Source organism: Triturus cristatus, chromosome 9, assembly GCF_964204655.1.
Source record: "Triturus cristatus chromosome 9, aTriCri1.1, whole genome shotgun sequence".
NCBI lineage: Eukaryota > Metazoa > Chordata > Amphibia > Caudata > Salamandridae > Triturus > Triturus cristatus.
The window spans coordinates 643,273,806-643,299,947 of NC_140592.1; the positions used below are offsets into that span (position 1 = coordinate 643,273,806).

The 26,142-nt window shown below is 44.8% G+C and overlaps 1 protein-coding gene across 1 annotated transcript in view; it reads right to left on the reverse strand.

Moving 5' to 3' along the window:
• The window catches only part of LOC146798424 (uncharacterized), a 384,935-nt gene extending 366,835 nt beyond the window's left edge, over positions 1-18,100 (reverse strand). The window contains exon 1 of the mRNA XM_085627745.1: positions 17,985-18,100. Coding sequence (XP_085483871.1) covers positions 17,985-18,051 — 67 coding nt within the window. The 5' untranslated portion in view covers positions 18,052-18,100. The remainder of the gene's footprint in view (positions 1-17,984) is intronic.
• Positions 18,101-26,142: the final 8,042 nt, after the last annotated feature.

A 26,142-nucleotide genomic window follows, 5' to 3' on the forward strand; every position in this document is an offset into this window, starting at 1 on the left:
ATTAGAAACAAGGAGCACTCCATTGTTTTCAATGGAGCGCTCAACATTCCAATATTCTAACGCCTAATAATGCAATCTGAAATTCCTCTTATTCTGGGTTATATGAACACAGGCAGACTGGGCCTATGCAAGTGTAATTTTCATCAATTTATTGCCCAAGTGACCTTTTGAAAGAAAGTATATATAGGTTGCATGCATAGTTAACAATATTTCACATGTTCCAACACATTTTTGTTGCTTCTTGAGTTACAAATACATCTGCAACTAGTGTAACATTAGGTGGTAATTTTCATTTTTTTTAACCCTTCAGTGCACCTATTTCAGCTATGTACAAAAGGACATTTCTTGTGATAATGCAACAATTTTCAAGGCCCTGATTTTGACAAACTAATATGGGTACTTCCCCCAGTAAAAAAATCAGAGGGATGAGGCGATGGCCATGGTAATGTCAAATCAATGGTATGTGCTTGATTGTGATTCTCTTATTTTAAGAAACATGGGCCACTTGTATGAAGTAATTTTGTGTTCACAGACCCTTCAATGTGCACAATAACAGTTAGTGACCACAAAATAGCTATATCCAATGTACAAATCCCATTTAACGAGTCAGAAAAGTTTTCCCAACCAGCAACATGGGTTTTGGGACTCATACCGAATTGCAATTCAGAGGAGACATAAATGAGACATTGCTTCCAAATTTCAGATCGGTACAGAATACAATGTTTTGAGACTTCAAATCAGGTCAGAAACAGTTGATCAGTTACTGACTTGAAAAAAGGATGTGGTAACTAATTTACAAAGGGGAAGGGAACCTCTTGGGAGCCCTTCCCCTTTGGGAATCGTCTTGGCAACCTCAGGGGAGTAGGCACTGATCCAGGGAACCACTTACTGTCCATCTGATATTTTACCAAAAGAGAACCTTTTTTTTTTTAAACCAGCACCATTAATTTAAAAAAAAAAATCAGGATGTTAAAAAAAAAAATCTGTATAGGACTACAAACAGAGAGGTCAACGACCGTTTCAGGCCTCCACCTCTGTGTTTGTTGTCAGTCACAGGGTGGTTGCAAACTGAGATCATCCTAATTAATATACGTTAGGCAGGTTGTTCTGTGGACCAGTGAGAATGGTGATTTTGAGAACTGACTGAATAGTACATGGATCCATTTGCAAAATTATGTGATTTTCTTACCTAACATACTCTGTAAACCTCAAACCTAAAATCACACACTCACTTCTCTCACATCTTCAGATAAAAATAATATCCCACTTGTGTGGCTGGCCTAAAATCACATACACTTCTCCCACTTCTGTTGAATAAAACACTATTCCACTTGTGTGGAGGGGCCTACTGCTTGCAACATGAATGGATCGACCATGCCAGTTCAACATTGCATTTGTATGGTCCAATATTTGATCTCTTCCCGTTAGAATCCCCAGGATGTTCGAAAAACAGGACGGAAATTAGGTGGGGATACCTTTCATGGAAAAGGGTATGAAAGTTTTAGTGCACAATACCCCAAACATAGAAGAAAGGGCTCAGCACCTGTCTTTTTTGGGCATATTTGTTCCTGGTGTCTAGTGGGCTTTCTGTCCCCAGGGCGGGCAGATTGGGGGTAAACATCCCCTCTCCACTTCAGTTGGGGATGAAAGACTGCTACTCCTTTTCTGGGATGGGTCATTAACAAATGCCTTGGAGGGCAGACCTCATCCCTCTTTTTTCCGGTTCTATTTTACTGGTGTGTGTGCATACTTTCATCCCCCTGGGGCTTATTGTAAGTAAACGCCACAAAATCTGCCCTTGTGAGTGCAGAAAGGCGGTTGCACTTGCTCTGGGGTGAGAGCATGGCCTAATACTTGGGTGGAATGCCCAGACACTTTTTCTGCCTGAACATGCAATCTCTGATGTCTAGTGGGCTTTCTACCCTGTGGTGGGCAGATTACTGGCAGTGCCCCCATGGGGTAAACCTGCTATTTTCCATCCAGGGGGCAGAAAGACTCTATTGCTCCTTCTCATTTGGAGGTATGGCCCAATACCCGGGTGTGTGCACCCATACTTTTGATTGTTTTGGCACCATTCTGAAATCTCTGGTGTCTACTGTATTTTCTACTCCCCATGGTGCGAATTGGGGGAAACCTCCCGAATCAGGACACATCTCCTCTCTTGCCAGAAAGACTGTATTGCTCCATTTTAGGGTGCTATCATGGACCTCTGCTGGAGTTGGCTGACCCACCCCTTTCATTTTTTATTTTACAATTTCCTTGATGGGCATGGGCTTTTTTCCCTATGCCCCAGGTTTACCCTCAATATGCCTTCCAGGGGGTCACCCACTTATTGAGTGGTGTTATGGGCCAATGCCAACAACGTGCTTGATGGAGGGTTGGCATAGTTACATATGGTAATAAAAATTACTTTAAATTAAAAACCCCATAAATTTATTGAAAAAAACAAAGGTTAAGTTATGTTATAATTAGGTATGGTAATAATAGCTTACTTTGCAATAAAACAACCTAAATATTTCACGGAAAAAAAAACTTTAACTTGCTTCCTTGCCATGTACTGCTTGTGACCTCACATATTTCATCACTGATGATATGTTTATGACTTCATTGATAACATCAATGATAATATCTTAAATTACATCATTGATGACAACACCGTACATGGCTGGGGTGTGAGTTATAGTTACTTGAAATAACTATAACAGATACATTTCAGTATTTTCTCAATTAAATTGAAACGTTTATGCTGCCATTTTTGCCTAATTACAGGGTCACTTTTAACTTTTGTTCTTTTTTCGGTGATTATATATTCCATTTGCTCCATTTGATGCATCTTTCAAAAGTTTACAGAAAAAAGTCTCATCCACCTCAGCTCCTTACTGCAAAGTTTCAGGACGATCCGTGAAGGGGGGGGGGGCAGGAAATAGTGGGGTCCTAAACAGGTTTTCCCCATTCTTTTTTCCAAATGAAAATTAAACAGTGATACCACAGAAACGCTAAACGGATTTACACCAAATTTGGGAGAAGGCTAGATCATGGTCTAGAAAGTGTGCTTTTCTGATTTGGTGTACATTTGTTCAGTAGTTTTTAAACAATTAATGCTCAAAAACGTTGTATATTTCACACCACAGAGGATCCGCTGACCCAACAGATTGTACACTGAAATCGGATTGGCTGCCAATAAATCAACAACGATGTGACCGCAGCCATCCTAGGACTCAAGTCTCAGTCCCGAGTGCTAGAAAAAAAATTGAAAAAAATAGTATGAGGGGCAGGGTATAGATACCTTGACCCTCTAGGCCAAAACCCTTTTTAAAACTTTTGCCACAAATTCAGAGAACCAGCTGCAAATTTAAAAAAATAAGCACAGGCTTCTATTCTACTAAAACAAATATGCCTCAGGGTGGGCCAGTGCCCGGGGGTGGTGCAAAATGATATTTAGGAGAGGGGACCATGTGGCTCCACTCCCGGAGCCTGGAAAGGAGGAATCCCCATGCAAGGTCTTCCACTGAGCTTGGTTTGGTCCATTCCTGTCATGGGCACAAGCCCCAGCCACACAAGTGGGGCAGCATTTTTAATCAGCACAAGTTAGATAATGCTGGGTGGTAAGAATTTTGTGTATTCTTGTAGATTCCAGAAATTTCCATCACAGAATTGAAAGGAAAATGTGCGATTTCAGGCAAAGTATGAGGTTTGCATGGCATTGTGGGTAAAATACCCTCATAGGATCCAGACAAGGCACACCACTCTGGATTCCCCTAGTTATCTAGTTTTAATAAAATGTGTATGTTTGCTAGTGTTCCCTAGGTGCCCCATGAGTTAGGGCCAAAATTTCGCAGCTCCCCAATTTGCAAAAAACTTGTTAGTTTTGAGTGGAAAAAGTTGATGTATCTGTGTTGTGTTTTGAGGCATTTCCTGTCACGGGCACTAAGCCTTCCCACACAAATGAGGTACCATTTTTTTTCAAAGACTTAAGGGAATTCTGGGTGGACTGGAGTTTGTGCAATTCCCAGAGATTCCAGAACTTTCAATCACAGAAATGTGAGGAAAATGTGTTTTTAATCAGAGTTTGAAGTTTGCAAGGTATTCTGTGTAAAACAACCTGGTGAGAGCCACACCAGCCACCACACCGTTGAATCCCCCACATGTCTTGTTTTTACAAAAGTGTAGGTTTGCTAGGTTTCCCTATGTGTCCCTGAGTTAGGGCCCAAAATCCACAGCTACTCACTTTGCAAAAACAAGTCAGTTTTGAGTGGCAAAATGTGATGTATACATGTTGCATTTTGGGCCATGTCCTGTCGTTTTCAGTAGGTCTACACACACAATGGAGGTTTCATTTTTAACAGAAGACATGTGGGAGCATAGAATAGTAGGATATTTGCTTTTACTAATTGTATTTTACTGAATGTGTGCCTCACAAATGTGAGCAAGTGTGTAAGAAAGAAGACATAAAAAAAAAATACCCTCTATATCAGCCATCTTCAATCTTTTCAGTAGGGAGAGCTACTTCTGATCAATAAAAATCATCATGAGCTACTAAAGGTCAAGTAACTCATGCATTGTTCCCAGAGAATCCCCACATTCATAAGGACATTGAAGAAATGGAGATGTGATTTTTGCAAAATCACAGAAATCGCCAGAGAAAGAAGCCAGCACTCGAGCCAACAGACAACTGTGGAATATCCAAGAAGCTTGAATCCTGCTTCACCCAACCAAGTTTGTGTGTGTGACGCTAGAATTGAGAGATCAGAAGTATGCAAAATATCAAATCTCTCATCTCTAGCACCACAGGTGATATGATTCCTCCCTCACTTTACCCCAGTTGTCTGCAGACATAATTCTGTCAGGAGACTGCCTAACCTACCAGCAGCCCCCTTACCAGCCACACAAGTACCCCTGAACTTACTGCTGAGGGCAGGACACAGAAGCTGCACACCATGTTCCTGTCTTTCCATAGCCTCAAATGAGTTGTTGCTGCTTACCCCCGTCGTAGCATTTGTAGAGGTGTACATGTGCTCTGACAACATCCCACCAGGGTATGAGTGAGGGCAGTAGATCTCTATGCCCCTATTGTCATCCACCCATACAGTGCTGTCTCACAAATGCCACCTTCGGGGACAGTGATGAGTTAGGGCAGAAGGCCTTCATGCCCCCTTGAGAATAAAGCAAAAACCAAAGGAAATGATGGACGGAGTGTTGAACATTGCAAGCACTCACCCCCAGGCAACTGATCTAGGTTTAATCCATCACCGTCCTTTAGCCCACTCTGCCACCCCAGTTCAGACATGGCCATATGCAAATCAGTCTGACCCTGTGCCTCATGGGAACAGTCCAGCCCGAACTGCCAAGCCATGTCTTCCCTGGACTGGAAACAAGCTTCCTAGGACCGGTTTCTGGCATTTCAGCCGTCTTCAGCCAGGCTTGCTTGAATCCAGTGGCACAGTGAGCAAGGGACTCACGTCTGAGCATACCCTGCCAACTTATGGCGAACAAAGCAAAAACCAAAGGAAATGATGGACGGAGTGTTGAACATTGCAAGCACTCACACCCAGTCAACTGATCTGGGTTTAATCCAGCACCGTTCTTTAGCCCACTCTGCCACTCCAGTTCAGACATGGCCATATGCAAATCAGTCTGACCCTGTGCCTCATGAGAACAGTCCAGCCCGAACTGCCAAGCCATGTCTTCCCTGGACCGGAAACAAGATTCCTAGGACTGGTTTCTGGCATTTCAGCCGTCTTCAGCCAGGCTTGCTTGAATCCAGTGGCAAAGTGAGCAAGGGACTCACGTCTGAGCATACCCTGCCAACTTATGGCGAACAAAGCAAAAACCAAAGGAAATGATGGACGGAGTGTTGAACATTGCAAGCACTCACCCCCAGTCAACTGATCTGGGTTTAATCCATCACCGTTCTTTAGCCCACTCTGCCACCCCAGCTCAGACATGGCCATATGCAAATCAGTCTGACCCTGTGCCTCATGGGAACAGTCCAGCCCGAGCTGCCAAGCCATGTCTTCCCTGGACCAGAAACAAGCTTCCTAGGACCGGTTTCTGGTATTTCAGCCGTCTTCAGCCAGGCTTGCTTGAATCCAGTTGCAAAGTGAGCAAGGGACTCACGTCTGAGCATACCCTGCCAACTTATGGCAAACAAAGCAAAAACCAAAGGAAATGATGGACGGAGTGTTGAACATTGCAAGCACTCACCCCCAGTCAACTGATCTGGGTTTAATCCATCACCGTTCTTTAGCCCACTCTGCCACCCTAGTTCAGACATGGCCATATGCAAATCAGTCTGACCCTGTGCCTCATGGGAACAGTCCAGCCCGAACTGCCAAGCCATGTCTTCCCTGGACCGGAAACAAGCTTCCTAGGACCGGTTTCTGGCATTTCAGTCGTCTTCAGCCAGGCTTGCTTGAATCCAGTGGCACAGTGAGCAAGGGACTCACATCTGAGCATACCCTGCCAACTTATGGCGAACAAAGCAAAAACCAAAGGAAATGATGGACGGAGTGTTGAACATTGCAAGCACTCACCCCCAGTCAACTGATCTGGGTTTAATCCATCACCGTTCTTTAGCCCACTCTGCCACTCCAGTTCAGACATGGCCATATGCAAATCAGTCTGACCCTGTGCCTCATGGGAACAGTCCAGCCCGAACTGCCAAGCCATGTCTTCCCTGGACCGGAAACAAGCTTCCTAGGACCGGTTTCTGGCATTTCAGCCGTCTTCAGCCAGGCTTGCTTGAATCCAGTGGCAAAGTGAGCAAGGGACTCACGTCTGAGCATACCCTGCCAACTTATGGCGAACAAAGCAAAAACCAAAGGAGGGCATGCCCAGACGTGGGTCTCGTGCTCACTACGCCACTGGAGTCAAGCTATCCTGGCTGAAGACGGCTGAAATGCCAGAAACCGGTCCTAGGAAGCTTGTTTCCGGTCCAGGGAAGGCATGGCTTGGCAGTTCGGGCTGGACTGTTCCCATGAGGCACAGGGTCAGACTGATTTGCATATGGCCATGTCTGAACTGGGGTGGCAGAGTGGGCTAAAGAACGGTGATGGATCAAACCCAGATCTGTTGACTGGGTGTGAGTGTTTGATTGGTTCTGATGCTCCGTCCATCACCACCACCCCCTTTTGTACCGCTTTGTTCGCCATAAGTTGGCAGGGTATGCTCAGACGTGAGTCCCTTGCTCACTTTGCCACTGGATTCAAGCAAGCCTGGCTGAAGACGGCTGAAATGCCAGAAACCGGTCCTAGGAAGCTTGTTTCCGGTTCAGGGAAGGCATGGCTTGGAAGTTCAGGCTGGACTGTTCCCATGAGACACAGGGTCAGACTGATTTGCATATGGCCATGTCTGAACTGGGGTGGCAGAGTGGGCTAAAGAACTGTGAGGGATCAAACCCAGATCTGTTGACTGGGCGTGAGTGTTTGATTGGTTCTGATGCTCCGTCCATCACCACCCCCTTTTGTACCGCTTTGTTCGCCATAAGTTGGCAGGGTATGCTCAGACGTGAGTCCCTTGCTCACTTTGCCACTGGATTCAAGCAAGCCTGGCTGAAGACGGCTGAAATGCCAGAAACCGGTCCTAGGAAGCTTGTTTCTGGTCCAGGGAAGGCATGGCTTGGCAGTTCGGGCTGGACTGTTCCCATGAGGCACAGGGTCAGACTGATTTGCATATGGCCATGTCTGAACTGGGGTGGCAGAGTGGGCTAAAGAACGGTGATGGATCAAACCCAGATCTGTTGACTGGGTGTGAGTGTTTGATTGGTTCTGATGCTCCGTCCATCACCACCCCCTTTTGTACCCCCTTGAGAATAAGGCACCCTCTCACATTCTCCACCCTAGAGGCCATAGTAAAAGATGGCCGGGCTCCAAATCCCCAGTCATCTCTGGGCCACCTTTTGAAGCATGTGTAAATATGCTTGCATATTGTGGAGGAGAGGGCCTTGATGCACAAGCATGGATGGAATGCCCATCTTGGCTCTGCCCAGGAAGCCTTTATTTATTTATTTATTTATTTAACTTGTATGGCGCGACAGCTATCCAAAAAGGGTTTCCCGGCGCCTGGACGAAGCTAATGAAAGGAAAAAGTTTATTGGTTGAAAAGCCAGGTTTTAAGGGCACAGCGAAAATAGGAGTAAGACGGCTCTCTGCGCAAGGCGAGAGGAATCGAGTTCCAGATAGAGGGACCCAAGATAGAGAAGGATTTACCACCCATTCTTGAGAGTTTGAACCGAGGCACGTCGAATTTTTCAAGTGAGGAGGAGCGGAGAGAGCGAGTTGGAACATACTGACGTACAAGAGTCTGGAGGTAGTCAGGTGCAAGGCCCCACTTGATTTTGTGCATAAAAGAAAGAGCTTTAAATTCAACACGCTTGTCAATACGGAGCCAGTGCAGAGCATGAAGATGGGGGGAAATAGAGGTGCATCTGGGAACTCTGCATAAGAGTCGAGCAGCGGAGTTTTGCACAAGTTGCAGCCTACGGGATACTGCCTTATTTGCACCTAGAAACAGAACGTTGCCATAGTCCAGGCGGGACGTAATAAGGGCATGGACTACGGTTTTTTGGGTATCTTTAGGCAGCATCCAGATGATTTTGCGCAACCATTTGAGAATAGTAAAGCAGGTGGCCGACACTTTAATGGCGTGATGGTGCATTTTCAAGGAATCATCGATGAAGAATCCTAAATTATGGACATGGTCAACGGGACAGGGGAGAGGACCCAACTCGTTCGGCCAGTGACGAGGACCCCAAAGATCTTTCTGCTTGCCCAGGATAAGTACCTCTGTTTTATTAGCATTAAGTTTTAGATAGTTGTTATTCATCCAAGCAGCAATTTGACGTAGACCCGACTGAAGGACAGAAACAGAGGAAGAAGGATCAGATTTGGAAAGTGAGAAGATGATCTGGGAGTCATCAGCGTAGGTGAATAGAGATAGGCCAGCGTTGACAGCAATGTCCGCCAGAGGCCTAACATATAGATTAAAGAGGAGGGGACTTAAGATGGAGCCCTGAGGGACTCCAAATGGTGATGAGAGAGTGTTAGAACTGTCGGATGCAGAGAACACTTGAAAGGTGCGATCAGTAAGAAAAGAAGATAGCCAGTCCAGAGCTGAACCACATACACCAAAGGATTCCAGAATGTTGATTAGGATAGGGTGAGAGATGGTATCAAAAGCAGCGCTCAGATCTAACAAAATGAGCACTACTGTCTCACCAGAGTCCAATAAGTGGCGCAGTCGTTCAGTCACTCCTAAAAGGGTGGTTTCAGTCGAGAAACCAGCACGGAAGCCAGCCTGGGAAAAATGGAGATTATTGGTATCCACAAATTTGACAAAATGAGTGTGGATATGTTTTTCCAGCAGTTTCGAAAAGATGGGAATGAGAGATATGGGACGAAAGTTAGACAAAACTTTAGGGTCGGTATCGGGCTTTTTTAACAGAGGAACAACCATTGAGTGCTTCCAAATAGGAGGAACAGTAGAGGATATAAGGGAAGAATTTAGAGCTTCCATGATCACCTGGAGAGGGGCGGGATTAAGTTGTTTCATTATGGAGGCTGGTAAAGGGTCATTAGGAGAACCCGATTTAATGATACCAAGAGTGGAGATAAAAGTATCCAAATTCAGGGGAGGCCAACAGGAAAGTTTGGGAGAAACACTGATGTGTTCTTGACAAGTATCAGGCAAAATGGGGTAAGAATTCACGCAATTAAGGGGAGAGTTAGCAATTTCAAAGTGAATGAGTTCAACTTTATCAGAAAAGAATTTAGCCAGATCATCACAAGATTGCTTGTTAAGGGGCGGAGGTTTAGCTATAGTCTGGGCGCCAGCTAGATTTTTCACTAGGCTGAACAAGATCTTAGGGCGATTAGTGGCAGTGTTGATGATGTTACAAGTGTAGGCAGCACGAGAGGATTTACACAGATCATGATAAATTTTTAGAGAGTTTTTGAAGACTACTTTCAGATCTGGAGCATAGTTTCGCCGCCATTTTCTTTCTAGTGCTTTACATTTGGATTTTTCGATTCTAAGGCTATCAGTAAACCATGGCGCAGGTGGATGGTGGTAAATTGATTTTTTTTAACAGGGGGGAAGCATGATTCAACAGCATGGAACAACCAATTATGGATGTTTTCAGCAGAAATGTGTGCCTGCATAGAGGCAGGAGGTGTAGTAGCACTTAACAGGTTATTCAGAGCATTGATGTCAACTTTTTTCCAGTCCCTAGTAAAGAACATGGACTGTGGGAGAACTGGGGGGAGAATATCAGGGGCCTGAATTTGAAACTTCTGTAGGAAATGATCAGTCCAAAAAACAGGTAGCGCAGGTTCGCACACCATAGATGTGATATTAGAAAAAATAGGGTCTAAAAGATGGCCTGCTTTATGAGTGGGACCAGTATTACAAAGAGCCAGATTCATAGCTAAGAGATCAGAGATAAGATGAGAACTGGTAACATTGGCAGTATCTTCCAAATGGAGATTAAAATCGCCAAGTAATGAGAAGTTAGAAGAGGTCAGAAGAAGAGAGGAGACCAGACTGGGCAGAGAAGCCGACCACAGTGAAGAGGAGCCAGGGGGTCGGTAGAGTAAGAGTCCAGAAAAAGAAAAATTAGGAGTAAGTGTAAGTGTAAAACATGCGGCTTCACAATTAGGAAGAATGATGGATTCAAAGTTGCATTGAAAAGCATGTTTATAAATAACAGCAATTCCCCCGCCTGGTCCCGTGGTTCGGTCCAATATCGCAATGGCGTAATTGGACGGTAAAGCAATAGCCAGATCGGGGCCAGAGCTGCTGTGAAGCCAAGTCTCAGTTAAAAAAAAAGCGTCTGGGTAATATTCCAAAAGAAGATCAAAAATAAAACTATTATGCTTAGGAAGAGAACGGCAATTCAGGCTCAAAAAACGAAACTTAGGAGCTGTAGAAACGGAAGTCGTGAATGTAAGGTCGTTAGACTCCAAGGAGTGGGAGAGGGCAAAGGAGCAGTGCGCCCCTGAACATGAGAGGGAGTGAGTATTGTCAACAGAAATCAAAACACATTCAGTAGAACGGAGTGGGCGTACGGCAAGAAGTTGTGACGAAGAATAAACTAATCTAGGAGATACAAACGAGGACAGAGGGGCAGGGGCTCTGGCCCCTAGCCCCGGTCTGCCGCGGACGGGCGCAGACGGGCTTGCCTTTGGTGCGCCGCCGGCGCGCCCGCTGCGAGCATCCGCTGCGCGGATCAACAGGCATCACAAATAAAGGCTGCAAGGATCACGTGTCGGCATTGACAGTGAAGCCCCACCTCCCCGCAATGAACCAATCAGTACTCTTCCGCTATCTCCCTCCACAGCAAACGGGATAGCCCGTGGTGGAACGGGGAGTGGGCGGGTCAAGAGGTTGGCGAATAAGGGTGCGTCCAAAAACAGAGTAGCAGCAATTTAAACAGCGTGTTATCAAACAATTTAAAAACACAGAAGGAGCTTTTCAGTAAAAGATTAAAAGTTGAGGGAAGCGAACTAGCAGGGCCCTACCTTTACAGCGAGCGTCCGCTGCGCGGATCAACAGGCATCACAAATAAAGGCTGCAAGGATCACGTGTCGGCATTGACAGTAAAGCCCCACCTCCCCGCAATGAACCAATCAGTACTCTTCCGCTATCTCCCTCCACAGCAAACGAGATACCCGTGGTGGAACGGGGAGTGGGCGGGTCAAGAGGTTGGCGAATAAGGGTGCGTGCAAAAACAGAGTAGCAGCAATTTAAACAGCGTGTTATCAAACAATTTAAAAACACAGAAAGAGCTTTTCAGTAAAAGATTAAAAGTTGAGGGAAGCGAACTAGCAGGGCGCTACCTTTACAGCGAGCGTCCGCTGCGCGGATCAACAGGCATCACAAATAAAGGCTGCAAGGATCACGTGTCGGCATTGACAGTGAAGCCCCACCTCCCCGCAATGAACCAATCAGTACTCTTCCGCTATCTCCCTCCACAGCAAACGGGATAGCCCGTGGTGGAACGGGGAGTGGGCCTTTCTGTATGCGGTTACAGATACTGGTGTCTTGTTAAAGCAGCAGTTTTAACATTTTCCCTCCTTGGTTGTCCAGATGACCCCCGGAGAAAATATCTGCATCCTGGTGGAAAAGCAAAGGCTGCACATTCCATCCACCATCAGCCAAGAAGTGTGCATTCCAAACACTGACTGCTCATTAAATTTTTCCTTGGCAATAAAAAATGTGAAGCAGCCAAAAATTTAACAGAGAGGGGAGAATCTCCATAGTCCACAGTAGTATACTTACGTTTATGGCACAAGACACATCTTTCCCCACATGCACCACCATTACATTTACAACTGAAAAATTCAGTCATGTTTTAAATGGGGGAAATTGAAAGTGTAGTGTTTAAATATTTATTATAAACCCAAATTTAACTCTTCATTTTAATTTTCTACCATTTAAGCATTTTCTGCCAGTAGACACATCCGATTGATGTTTTAAAATGCTTCCGTTGATAATTAAATGCATTCATATTCTTTGTATTTATTTTTCAAAGTACATCAGTGAAGCTGCTCCTCCAGATATAGGCCCCCCCGGTGTGAACTCATGTAACAGCTCACTGAGGAGCATCACCCCGAAGCCTCTTCAGAGACTTCTTGCACTGCTCTAACCTGGGAGCTGCTTAAGCCCAATGAATGGGATGTAGGCTGGCCACCACAACAGCTACAGTCCTGGGACTATTCCAGGACTCCGATGCTATACTGCTGCTTGGCTGCACTTGGGCCTTTGAGCAAGCCAGTGCCCAGCAGGAGCTTGAAGAGTTCTCTTGGCACAGAAGTGCTGAGTCCCTGATCATGGTTCTGTGCATTGTAAGGTGGAGCGTCACTGTGAGATGACGGGATTTTAACATGCGTAACCAGCCCTCCCTCACCTGATCTTGCAGCCGCTGGTATAATAATAATAATAATCCTAATAATCCACATTTGTAAAGCGTGAACAATCACCCGTAAGGATCTCTAGGTGCTGGGGGCCGTCTGAAAGATTAAGCAAGCTATTACCAAGAGTCACATGGTGCTGGGCTAATCTGCTGCCGGCGACCGAACCGTGATCCCAAGATTCCGAAGTCAGTCGCCCTGGCTGCAGCGCCACACCTCTTCCGCTCGGTATAGGTGATGGGAGAAAAGCACTAAATTACCTTGATATAGCATCAGACACCTTTTCAAATATAAAATGGTGTGTTATGTAATTATAGGCATGACTAGGCCTTGTGGGTGAAGCTGCAAGACTGTGAGCTACTCATAGGGTGTTGGCGAGCTGCCGGCCGCTCGTGATTGAGCAATTAGAGACACCCACTTGAAATCATATGCTAGCACGGGTACCCACAAATTCAGAGATGTGCAAACAACCACTGGCCCTAAATTCCATATCTTGTGCTCCTTTCCTAAATATTTTCACAATATTAGGAGAGCAGGGCAACCTAATTTCCTAGTTCACATTGACCTTTCCATTGAACTTTCCACTTCGAATTGCATGTATCTGTAATCACTCTTTTGTTTTCAATTACTTTCCATATTTTGTTTTTCAATTAATTTCCAGACAATGGTGTCTTTTTCCATAAAGTTCTTTTTATTAAATATCCAATTCCATCACACTTAAAACAGACCCAGCCAACGCTGGACTTCATCAGGGCAATTTGATTTATCCTCCTTCTTCAAATTATTCTTTTCCATTTATTCCCTTTTTAAATGTCTGAGTTCCTTTCGAGCAGACTTTCATCGTGTAGCCTAGTCTTATTTGATTGCTCAGATCGAAAGGCTGAGAAGATGGTGACTTTAGCACAGCAAACTGTTTGTTAATGCCATTTTAGGAGCAAAAACAGACACTTCCATCCAGAGCACCTTTTTCCTATTTTTTCCCCAAAACTCAAAACTGTATTTTGCCTATTTTCTTTTTCCCCTCCAGAGGAACTTACAACCCTGGGTACTTTTAAAATCACCAGGATGTTGGAGAAAACAACACATATTTTGTGTGGATTTCTTACGTGGAAGGACCACTTATGGAGCTCTAATCCGAACTACTCCAAATGTCCAAAAAAGGGGCTTAGCACTGGGGGTGGGGGGATAGGGAGGCGCAGCAGTTAAGCGGTTAAAATATTGAAGCAAAACATGTTTTTTTCTAGATGAAAATAAAAAAAACAAAGAATTTATGAACAACGGAAAACTACTGTTCTTTGCTAATAGTGACGGCGTTCCAGATATATAAGAAATGAACAACCTAAAATTAGACTGATTTGCATATTTAGTGTCAGCCTCTGTACGTTTCTCAGTTCCACTATAAATCTCCCAAGGTCTGCCTATCATAAATAAGGATTGCATTCAACGACTCATAGACAGGCGTTCAGAGCGGCCAACAAACCAGAGTCCACAGGCTTGAATTATGGGACACTGGAGGACCAAATTTGGGAGCGCGCTGGCTAAATTATGCAGCAAGGCATACTAAAGCATGCAGTATTGAATAACACATTCTATTGCATTAGTTTGATATTTTATAATAGAGTGATACAAAGGACACCACAGTTATACGGGAAAAGCATAGATTTGTTAAGAAAGAAATTTGTTTCAAAATGCCATTGACCAAGACAATATTGCGCTTGTCTTGTGTAGAACACAGGCACCATTTTATTAACAGCGTCAATTTGGAATCCCAGGATAAACTATTTTGTTTAGAGCATATAATGCTTCCGTAGCTAACATAAAAAGCCTACAGGTATAAACTTCTCGTAATAAAAGTTGGGTTCATTTATTCTGTGAATTCCAAAAAGGTTTTTAAATTGGTCCCACTTTAGAGGCAATTCTCTGTCCATACTCTAGATCTCTGGTAACAACTCTTTCTATTAAGAAACAGCCTTGCGGAACATTATTTCACATTACATATCTACGATATGTGTCTCTCACCAGCAGACATTTTAAAATTTAAGACAGACATCAGACCCTAAAAAGGGATATTACATTTTTGGGTGGTTTTCTGAACACTTTGTGCCCTCTTTCTCTAACCGCTTTTTGAATCTTTAGAGAACCTTGCCAGGGGTGTAACATGAATTTACACAAATTATAAAACAAAATATTTTCCCTGACTCTGTTTAAATTACATTTAACTAAGTGAGGATTATTCTCAAGATGCATATGACTTCTCAGCCCTAACAACTGTAGACATTAGTACAGTATTGACAACGTGTTTTCCTCTTTAATACTTGCTAACTACCTGAAAACAGAAATCCTCTGTTGAAAGCTGACCATCTAAGAATTGTAAAGTGTCTCCAAATGGCTTGCATCATGTCTACCTTGTTGTTAACATTAACTTTGGATCTGTTTGATCAGGGGATATGCCGCAAAGTGAGTGTGGATTATGTGGCAAGGGCAGCAAGTTCATCAAAGAGTGCTGGCGCATGATTCCATAATTCCAGTGGCCCTGTTTATATAATAGACCTCGTATGTGAAAATCTTGAAACCCTGAATGGGTTTTATTATTTGATGGGCCGCCCATCAATTAGCATATTTTAACTCCTTTCACACTCACTGTTATTTGGAAAGGGCATGTTTCTTTTTGTGTTTTTTAAGATTCTAAGAAACATCTATTGGGAAATTTTGCAGAAATGTAAATGAAGCCTGACTTCCATCCAATTGCATGAAGATCAGAACCACTAACATTTTGTACAGATGCGAAATGTGCAAGACAATATTTTTTTTCTGTTTCGATTTTCCAACGATGAGGCGACTGGGATATTTTATATTATGTATCATCCATGAAGAAAGGCATGTCCAATAAACAATAGCTTCCCTCGTGGATGTGCAGGGTAGTACTGCAAAGGCCAGGTCCATGCCAGATATTCAGGATATCCACTGGCATGAATGAGCTGCATGTAGATTAATTGCATGATAGTGTGGTTATCTTGAAAACATGGCATGGCTCCCTGTATGTACCTAAACCACCTCTACCTTCACCCGCTTGGATGTGACTCTAACCTGAACCGTGCTTAAACATCAAGACACGTGGTGATGCGCTTCCTGCAACGCCCCAGATGCTAGATTTACGCAACATACTTCTACACTGCCACTATTTGGAGCAGGCGCGCAACACCCATTGGACTCAAAGGGCTTCAGCACCCCCCCCCCCCCCACCCCCCCCACCCCCGTCGTGTGTGGCAGCCCGGGTTGAGACACCTTCCTGAGCAAAAAAGCAGCCGCACCATAGCACTTTACAGGTCTTTAAAAGACCATTTGCATGTTAATGAGGCGTTGCTGTTGTTTCACGCCTTCTAACAGCCCCTGCAGCTCCACTCTGCCTATTGCTTAAAATTTTTGCTCAGCCCCCCCCCCCCCCCTGAAATTTGGCTCTAGTTGCGCCTCTGATTTGAAGCAAGGGGGAATTCGGACCAGAGACGAAGCCCTTGACCTGATAAGGCACTCTGTCTGCGAGATTCTTTTATATGTCGTAGAAACCTATAAAAGAGGCTGTGAACATGCAAAGTACAATAGAATGGACGTGAGCCAATAAAACATAGTATTAGGACCAAATATAATGTAAGGTTGTGAGCCTCCAGTGAAAAAGGACCGAAACAATCTAAACTAGGCACAAATCGCAGCCCCTTTAGTAGTCCGGAAATAATTGGGTTTTGCTTTTTGACGCCTGCTTTTTAGGCCGGGCTTTGTCTGATTGCACAGACTTCAGTGTTCTTTTATATGTCACCGACCCATAATAAAATCTACATGTGAGTGTCTCGTGCAAAATATGTATTTTTACCGTCGGTTGACTCAAATGTTATTTTGTGCGGTTTGAAGGAACCCCTGCTCCTCAGGTGAATCAGCCGCTCCCTAAAGAAGGTGGGCATCAATGGTGTTCGGACGAGATTTGACTTTCAAGGATACTTGGCACGCAACAGATACAGAAGCTTCTTAACTGCACCCACACTCTTGATCATGCAGCTCACACATAAACAGACTCCGGCCTGTGATGAATGCTAATGAAGCGAGATTTATCGCGTAGGAGCGCCCAGGAAGAAGAGGGTGCCCTGGTGCTGGCTGACGGGAGAAAGAAACGAGAAAGTTAAAGAACAGATCAGTCGTAGAGAACAGAAAAGGATGACTTTGGGCTTCGAGGAGCTTGTGGTGAGAGGAGTGGTTAGTCACAGATCGCAATTAAGCGGTATGCTTGCTTCAGGTTTTGAGTGTGGCTACTGCAAAGGATTCTGGGAATGGGGCGCAGGTTATCTCTGGTAGACCGAAGATGCCTGATGAAACAGATCTGGATTCCCAGCGAGCAGGGCTTTATGTGAGCCGGGTCTCACCGGGTCTGAGCACTATCAGTTTTTTTTAAGGGGGCCTCGAAACGGGTCTCTATCGGGCTCTGTTTTGTACCCTGGCTGGCACAGGCGGTCCGTTTTTTATCCCGGACTGCAGTGACAGAAGGCACATCCATGTGCGAGTGGTGAGCGTTGTAGAGGAAGGGAAATCCTTTCAAGAGAGTCCTTTTCTCGCTAGATTTCCCTTATCTTTTTGAAACTCAGGAGCAGCAACAGTGTCGTGGTGTCACCTGGGCTGTAAGTGGACGCGTTTTCAAAATTATACACAAGCCATAGTTGCTGCTTATTTATCTTATGCAACTAACAACCATTGACAAAGCCAATAGTCCTGACTTGTTGTAGGTATCATGTGACTTGTATCATATATCTGGACGCAACGACAGGAACTGCAAAATATAAGTCGGGCGGTACACTGTGCTAAACACAGATTTTTATCTTACGTGTTTTAAGCCACGCCCTTAATTACACTGATCACGCCCCTTTGAGAGACCCCCAGTTTTTTCATCCCACTTAAAGCCCTGCCAGCAAGTATGAGATGGTACCCGAACCCGACAGCGCCTGGAGAGATCATAGGAATGGCAACACAGTGCTATTCACAGCTCCCTCGGGAGCACATACCCCAGCATAATATAATAAAAATACGACCACTCACCGGAATTTGAAAATGTCACCGCGAACAGCCCTAAAAGAAGCAGAGGTGTCGTCAGTGAGGCCTTCATTTTCCTCAGTTGGTTATTGGGTGCCCGACATGCACCAGAGTGAGACAGAAAGAGATAACACTCTGTCACGGCAGCGCTCTGAAAAAGTCACGAACAGAGAGAGAATACGCCTTCAGGCGTTTTACTTCAGCGACCAGCAAATGAATGAGCAACGCTGCTCCATACTGGAAAGCACATACACACCCAGAGAAACTGAAATATTCTCACTCGCCCATAGTTCGCGGGAAGTGATGAAAGGTTGAAGATTTACCGCAGCGCTTACATATTTTGTTCTGCGCACCTTATTAAATAAAAGGGAAGGGTAGGTTTAAAGCATCCTGGCTGAACATTCCGGTTCCCTGCAAAGCATCTGTGACACCCCTCGAGGCTAGAACGGCCGACCTTAAAGCAAGGGGCGCGAGGTTCAAACCCCACCCACGCCTCGCCTTTCGGTAATTCCGGGCAAAAGACTTAATCATTGTGAATGTAAAAATGAAAGCAACGTGGTTCCTTTTTTAGAGCGCCCTTGTAACCTTGTGCCAGGTTCATGCTAGGAAAAGTAGACAGGAGCCGTATTATCAAAAGGGCACATATAGCTTTGAGACTGTTGCCCTGATTGACAAGAAAATACGATTTCTCTAACAATAGGGTGACCAGATTTTCAGAACCAAAACAAGGAAGGCCAGAGACATAGAAGAGGGACTAAATCCTACCACTAGCCATCGACGAAAAATAGGGGCATATTTACAATAACTGGCGCATCCCTGCATATCAGCAGGGATGCGCCAGTTATTGTGCGCCACAGTTCCGCCACCATGGATGCGGCGCATTTACAATGCGGCGCACCATGGGGCAAAAACGGCACAGATGCGTGACGCATCTGTGCCGTAAAAGTGGCGCATTGCTGGAGTTGCGTCGCAGGCACGACGCAGCTCCAGCAATGCCCTGGGGGCCCTATCTTGCTAATGCTGCGTCAATCCCTATGCCTGCTTCAGGCAGGCGCAGGGTTTTGACGCAGCATGGGTCTAAAAGTGACTGAGTGAAATCTTGTAGATTTCACTCAGCCACTTTTAGGAGGCGTTCCTGCGCCGGAACACCCTCCCCTGCGCAGGAACGCCTACATGTGGCGCAGGGCTTTACAACGTGACGCATCTCCCAGATGCGTCACGTTGTAAGTACCCTGCACCATGGTGCAGGATTTGCGCCACCGCCGCTGCGTCACAAAAGAGACGCAACGGCGGCGTAAATGAGCTGCAAGAGGCTTGTAAATCTGCCCCTATATACTACGCCCACCACCACAAAAGTACTAAACTGCCACATCGCGTCCCACAAACCTTTAATAAAGTAAACATGTAAAAATACCGTAGAGTTCAGCGTGTCAAAGTTTGTGCACTTTAATTTCAACATGGTTTGACCTGCCCAGGAAAGAGATTGAAGAACTCAAGTAACTTTATGTCCCACATGAGCAGTGCCATCGGCCCGATTTTCTTCTCATTCTGGAACTTGCAGTTCCGCAGGGCTTTCAGTGGGCCGGATCTCACCGGTGCTGAGCACTGGCAGTTTTTTAAAGGGGGCCTCGAAATGGGTCTCTATCGGGCTCTGTTTTGTGCCCTGGCACAGGGGTCCGTTATTATATACAAGCCATTGTTGCTGCTTATTTATCTTATGCAACCAACAACCATTGACAAAGCAAATAGTCCTGACTTGTTATATTTATGATGTTACTTGTATCATATATCTGGATGCAATGACAGAAACAGCAAAATACAAGTCGGGCGGCATACTATGCTAAGCACAGATTTTTACCTTACATGTGTTTAAGCCACGTCCTTAACTACATTGACCACACCCCTTTGAGAGACCCCCCAGTTTTTAAATCCCACTTAAAGCCCTGTAGTTCCGTATTTATAATTGTAACACAAGACTAAAAGTACCAGAACGCAAATGAAAAAAATAGGTTTGTATGAGCTTTAATTTGTGTTTCTAGGAGAGAGAGCGCTAGGTGGTGGAGAGGTGGCTATTCGCCCAAAATGGGAATTATTTACTTTCCACTCAGGAAATCAATCCCTTTTGTTGAGATGATATATAAAAGCTAATGTCTCCTAGCTGCAACCCATCATGTGAAAATATTCTTTTCGGGTGCTTTGATGAGTCCCAGGGTCAATCTGTAAGGGTTAGTACTTGGCAGATAGGCTCCTTCTCCGTTTACACATCTCATTAAAGACTACAGTTCTGAGTGAAGAGGGCGATGTGGCACAGCAGTTAACTAAACAATTTAGAGTCTGTCCCTTGCATGATGGTATGGCCAGTGAAACTTGGTATTTCACGTTTTTGGCTTCCAATGGGCCCTCCAGGTCAGTGTGGGCTCTGAATTACAACTGAATTAATGTGCACTCGACCCTCTCTTGAAAACCAGCCCATGTACATTTCTTAGCATAAAGTGTAGGTACACTAGGACATTCCTTGAAGAACTGTATTTTGTAAAAATTGCAGTATTTTTACAAAAGTGTCATTTTCGCAATTGTTTTGCAAATTGCAAAATCCTGGAGGGTCTGCATGGTGCCTTTGCTACAACACTGCTTTCAAGGTGCCTTTCCTAAACAGCCGTCAGGGCCAGGGATGCAGTGTATCTGCAGAGACACTGCCAGGAAGTCTGTTCTACACTAATGGACTGTGTCTCTACAGATGTACCAATGGAACTGGGAGCCAGGGTTTTTTTCAGTGGCTGCCGAAAGAAGCGGGAAGTATAGTGAAGCTGCGTTCCTGATACCACATAGCCTTTCAGCACCACCAAAAAGCAGAATATTGGAGCCAGATTGACTACATGGATCAAAACGTTCGAAGCAGAAGAAAAAAAGATCATCAAATACTTAGAGAACCTTGCTGGTGATGGAGTGAAAGAAGTGATAAAGAAAATACTACAAGCTGAAGAAGTATCATACCGTCAAATCAAAGAAACGTTTGAAGCCAAGTTCAATCCAATGCCGAACGTCGACTATTAAAGGTACATTTTCAATCAGGCAAGACAGCAAGCTGGTGAAACAATGGATGAATTTATTGAAAGACTTAATGCCCTTATCAAGCACTGCAATTTCAGCAAATTTGATGACGAGGAAGCCATGCGTCTCAGAGTCATCGATGGGTGCCGCTCCAATTCATTCAGCTGACACATGCTGAGAGAGACACAGTCTAGAAAAGTTTCTTATGGCCGAAAGAGCTGAGAAACATGGAGATCGACAAGCTGCTGATATGGAAGCTGGAACATCCCAGAATGGATCAGCGTTGACCATGAACAGTAAGCAGAAAGACAAAGAGGGGGTCCATAAGACGATGTCTTAAAAGAAGTAGATAATGCGTTTCTGATGTGGATTCTCATTTCCACACAAAAGTAAATGTCCCGACATTGGACAGATACGCAAATGATTTGGGAAAGAAAACCACTTCATAATGGTCTGCAAAGTGAAAGAGAAACCAAGTGTGTCACAACAAGAAGAGAAAATGGATGTCGGAAAGTTCCAGAAGCATTCTAACCACACCCAGAAGTCCAAACATCAGCATCTATTGAGACGAATCAAGACTAAACAAAGTCGATCTTCATCAAGTTTATCTTCCAAAGGCTCGTGAACATCATCATCAAGCCATAGTGAAGAAGATGGATGTGCAATGGTGATGTTGACTGCAAAACGATGTGCACATGTAGGACTGGCTGCTTGCAAAGAAGAACCCAAGTCATAGGGAGATTGCCACATGAAGTGACCAAACTAATTTGGAAAGTGCCCCACAAGCACTCTTAAGGTGAATGGCTGCCCTACAACCTTTATTAAGACAGAGGTACATCGATCAATATCAAGACGGTGGACAAATGTAACAAACTGTCTCCGGTACCACATCTAACGACATCAAAAAGCAAAGGTGTACACATGAGCTGCTTCTACGCCATTTCAAAGTCAAAGGTCATTAGTAGAAAATATGAGGCACATGAAAACAACAGTGCAGACACCAATTCATGTCCTCCAAGGTACTTCGCCAAGTGCATGTTTACTCAGCACTACTGCTGACATAGGACTGCTATCCATCAAATACAACCTTAATGCACATTCTGAAATAGTAAATCAATTTCCATCGTTATTTCATTTTCACTTAGGGCGACAAAAGCAAGCAAGAAAAAATTATGGACGGAATGTTGGATAATGTAATCGTTCACCCCATTCACAAAAATCTGGGGTTAATCCATTGTTTTTTTGCTCACCTCCCCACCCTGGTTTGGACCCAGCCAGATACAAATCAGGCTTGACCCTGCGCCTCATGGGAACAGTCCAGCTCAAACTGCCTAGCCAGGTCCTCCCTTGACCGGAAACAAGCATCTTAGGACGGGTTTCAGGGTATCACCCCTCAGGAGCCAGGCTAGATTGAATCCAGTAGCACAGTGAGCATGTCTGGGCATACTCTTCCCACTTAGGGTGAAAAAAGCGAAAAGAACAAATGATGCACGAAATGCTGATCACAAAAATCTGCGTTAAATCCATCATTTTTTTGCTCACCATGAATTGGTCACCCTGAGTGGGACGGGTATGCCCAGATGTGGGTCCCGTGCTCACTGTGCCACTGGACTCAAGATAACCTGGCAAATGACGAGTGATACCCCAAAACCGGTCCGAAGATGCTAATTTCTGGCTTGCTAGTTTGGGCTGGACTGTTCCCATGGGGAGCAGGGTCAAGACTGATTTGCATATAGTTAGGGTCAAATTGGAATGGCGTGGCGAGCAAAAGAACAATGGATTAGGGCTCGGATCTCTGTACTGGGGGGTGAATGTTCGACATTGTTCTGCATTCTGTCCATCAATTTTTCTTTCTGGATTTGTCACCCTCAGGAAGGACAGGTTTGCCCAGATGTGGGTCCTGTGCTTACCATGCCACTGGAGTCGAGCTAGCCTGGCTGATGAGGAGTGATATCCCGAAACCGGTCCTAGAATGCTTGTTTCTGGTCCAGGGAGGACCTGGCCTGGCAGTTTGGGCTGGACTGTTCCCATGGGGGGTGGGGGGGGGGGGGCAGGTTCAAGACTGATTTGCATATAGTTAGGGTCAAAATGGAATTGCGTGGTGAGCCAATAAAACCAATTGATTAAGGGTCAGATTTCTGTACTGACAGTGAATGTGTGACAGTGTTCTGCATTCCATCCATCAATAGTTCTTTTTGCATTTATCACCCTGAGTGGGACAGGTATGTCTAGAAGTGTGTCCTGTGTTCACCATGCCACTGGAGTCAAGCTAACCTGGCTGCAGAGGGGTGATACGCCAAAACTGGTCCTAAAAAGCTTGTTTCCGGTCCAGCGATTAATAGTGTAACAGGTGCACTGCCACTTGGGCCCATTCCACCCCAGTAAGTGACCTGTTACCACCAACCCAATTGAAAGGGGGAAGAGAAGGTTTAGGGTATATATATATATGTATATGACCGTGGCACAGTTGCATTTCAACCCTCACCCTTGTGCATTTGTCCAAAATTTATGGCATTTTCATACTCGTTAATTTGCCTAGTATGTACGCTGTTGCGTATCCTTACAGTAACTCACTTGGGTCGCTGTAGACACTGCCACTGAAACCGCAACATGGTACTTGTACACTGACGACACAATAAGGCACTGGCACTTTCATTTAGCTTCTTTGCACTATGCATCCATTTTTGAAACACTCCTACACTCTGCTTTATCCCTGAGTAGATTTACTACCAGTATACGCGTAGCGATTCTGACATTATACCATGCAATTCTGTGTCGCACTGCTCAATGGTATTTCACTTTTGTCTGCATCACTACATCAGCATACTTTCCCCTTTATCTACCTTCAATAAGTTTTCATGGCAATCTCTGATTGTAATTTAGTCATATGCTATTTAGCATCTAACGTTCCAAGATGTCTGCCATGGTCCAACTTTGTGTCCACAGGCTTTCCTTTTGTCCTATGTTTATGTTCATGAATTACAACTTTATCAGTTACCTTGTTTCACACGATCTTCCACGTGAACAAGGCTTCCGAGCTGAAGCGCGTTGTGGATTAAACAACCCTTTCCTGCATTATTCTTGTTTGTGGTTTTTCTCCTGAGAGCGCACGTGGATCGCTTTACAATTTTGGGATATATATATATATATATATATATATATATATATATATTCACTGAAAAAACCATAGGTTTCACACATGTTATAGTTAGCTGGACATTTTACTGATAAAAAACCAATGAAATTCCCCCGTTATAGTTACTGTAGGCAACTATAACTCACGCGCCCGCAATCCTCTGCTGATGCTAATACTGTATTTAGACACTTATTTGCCCATGTCTTCTTCCATTAAATTTTAGCTATACATATATTACAAATATTTTTTTTTCATAAAGACACATATGTCATCAGCAGAGGATTACGGTCGCGTGAGTTATAGTTGCCTACAGTAACTATAACGGGGGAATTTCATTGGTTTTTTATCAGTAAAATGTCCAGCTAACTATAACATGTGTGAAACCTATGGTTTTTTCAGTGAATTTGCAAGGTTTTTTAAATGCTAATTCCTAACTATAACGTGTGTGAAACCTATTGTTTTTTCAGTGAATTTGTACGGTTTTTTAAATGCTAAGTTACTTTACGCCATTCGTGGCGTTGCGCGCCCAGTTAACGCAGTTCGTTCCGTGCGCGCACGGTGCGCTTCGCGCACCGTGCGTGCACAGTGAGCACGCGGTGCGCTTCGCGCACCGCGCACCCACTTTACGCAGTTAGTGCCGTGCACGCACGGTGGTCACGCGGTGCGCTGCGCACACCGTGTGCCCACGTTATGCGGGATGGGCCATGTACGCACGATGCGCTTCACGCACCGTGCGCACATGGGGGACATATTATGCGCATCTTTGTGAAATTTATTCTTTGTTAATTTTCAATGTGTTATATGCCATGCACAAATGTTGCCCTTCGGGCACGATTTGCACACGGGGTTGGGAAAATGTGGATTATTATGTTCTTTAAAAAAATTTTACCGTACGCGTACGGTAAGCGTAAACGGCGAATTTCCGAAAAAAAAAAAAATATTTTTTTTGGGCTTGTGGGTTGTTTGGGGACCCCTATATCAATGCTGGGTGGTTAGGATGTGACGAAACTGCCTCTTTAGCCATTTTTTGGCTTCGTTTTTGCTGCCCAGCTCAGATAGCGAGAGAGAAAATGGCGGGCGCCGCTTCCTGGTTTCGACCGATTCGAATGTTTACTAAGATCTAAGAGCCAATCAAAATCGCGCTCGCGCACGCCACCGTACGCGTACGGTAAGCGCACCGTAAGCGCACCGTAAGCTTCCACAGATATATATATTGATTTAAAGGCTATTTTCTCAGAATCTACTGAACAGATTTATACCAAACCTACAAAAGGCACTTCCTTGACCTGAGGACTAGCTCTCTGCCAAATTTCAAGTAATTCTTTTCAGCCGTTCGGGCTGTAGCTGTGTCTAAAGGTCCTATGGAAAAATGCATGGGAAAAACGCGTTTTGGGACCCCCCTTTTATCTCAGCTCCCGCTTGACGAATCCCCCCGAGACTTTCAGGGTAGGAGCGGAGCGTAGCGCCCCACCTATTTTGAAAAATTCGCGAGGATTCGTCGACCAGCGCCAAAGTTATTCAAAATAGAATGTTGCGGATTTCCTATGGAAACGTGGTCCTAACTATAACTACCTACTGGCGACCGCCAGTAGGTAATATATATATATATATATATATATATATATCACAAGTATGGTGCTCAGTGCTGCAGAGTGCACACGAGAGACCGCAATTCTCCCACGGCGCCGAAATCATGAGGATGCCAGGTGTGGAGGGACCGATCCGTGGATGTGAAGCAGGACTGGCGCTCCACGGTCCATCTAGGACCGCTTGACCAAGCCCAGTGGGGTGAGAGACAGACTGAGTGGCACTACAAATCCCAGAAGGCTCTGAGACTCCTATCCAAGGAGCCCATTGGTGGACAAAAATTCAAATAAAGTGACGCCAGTAATGTATGAAAATCGAGTCGCCTATGATTAAGGAAACCTATCCGAAACGCGTCAGGCGAGACTCGCGGTCGGAGTGCTGACCTGACTT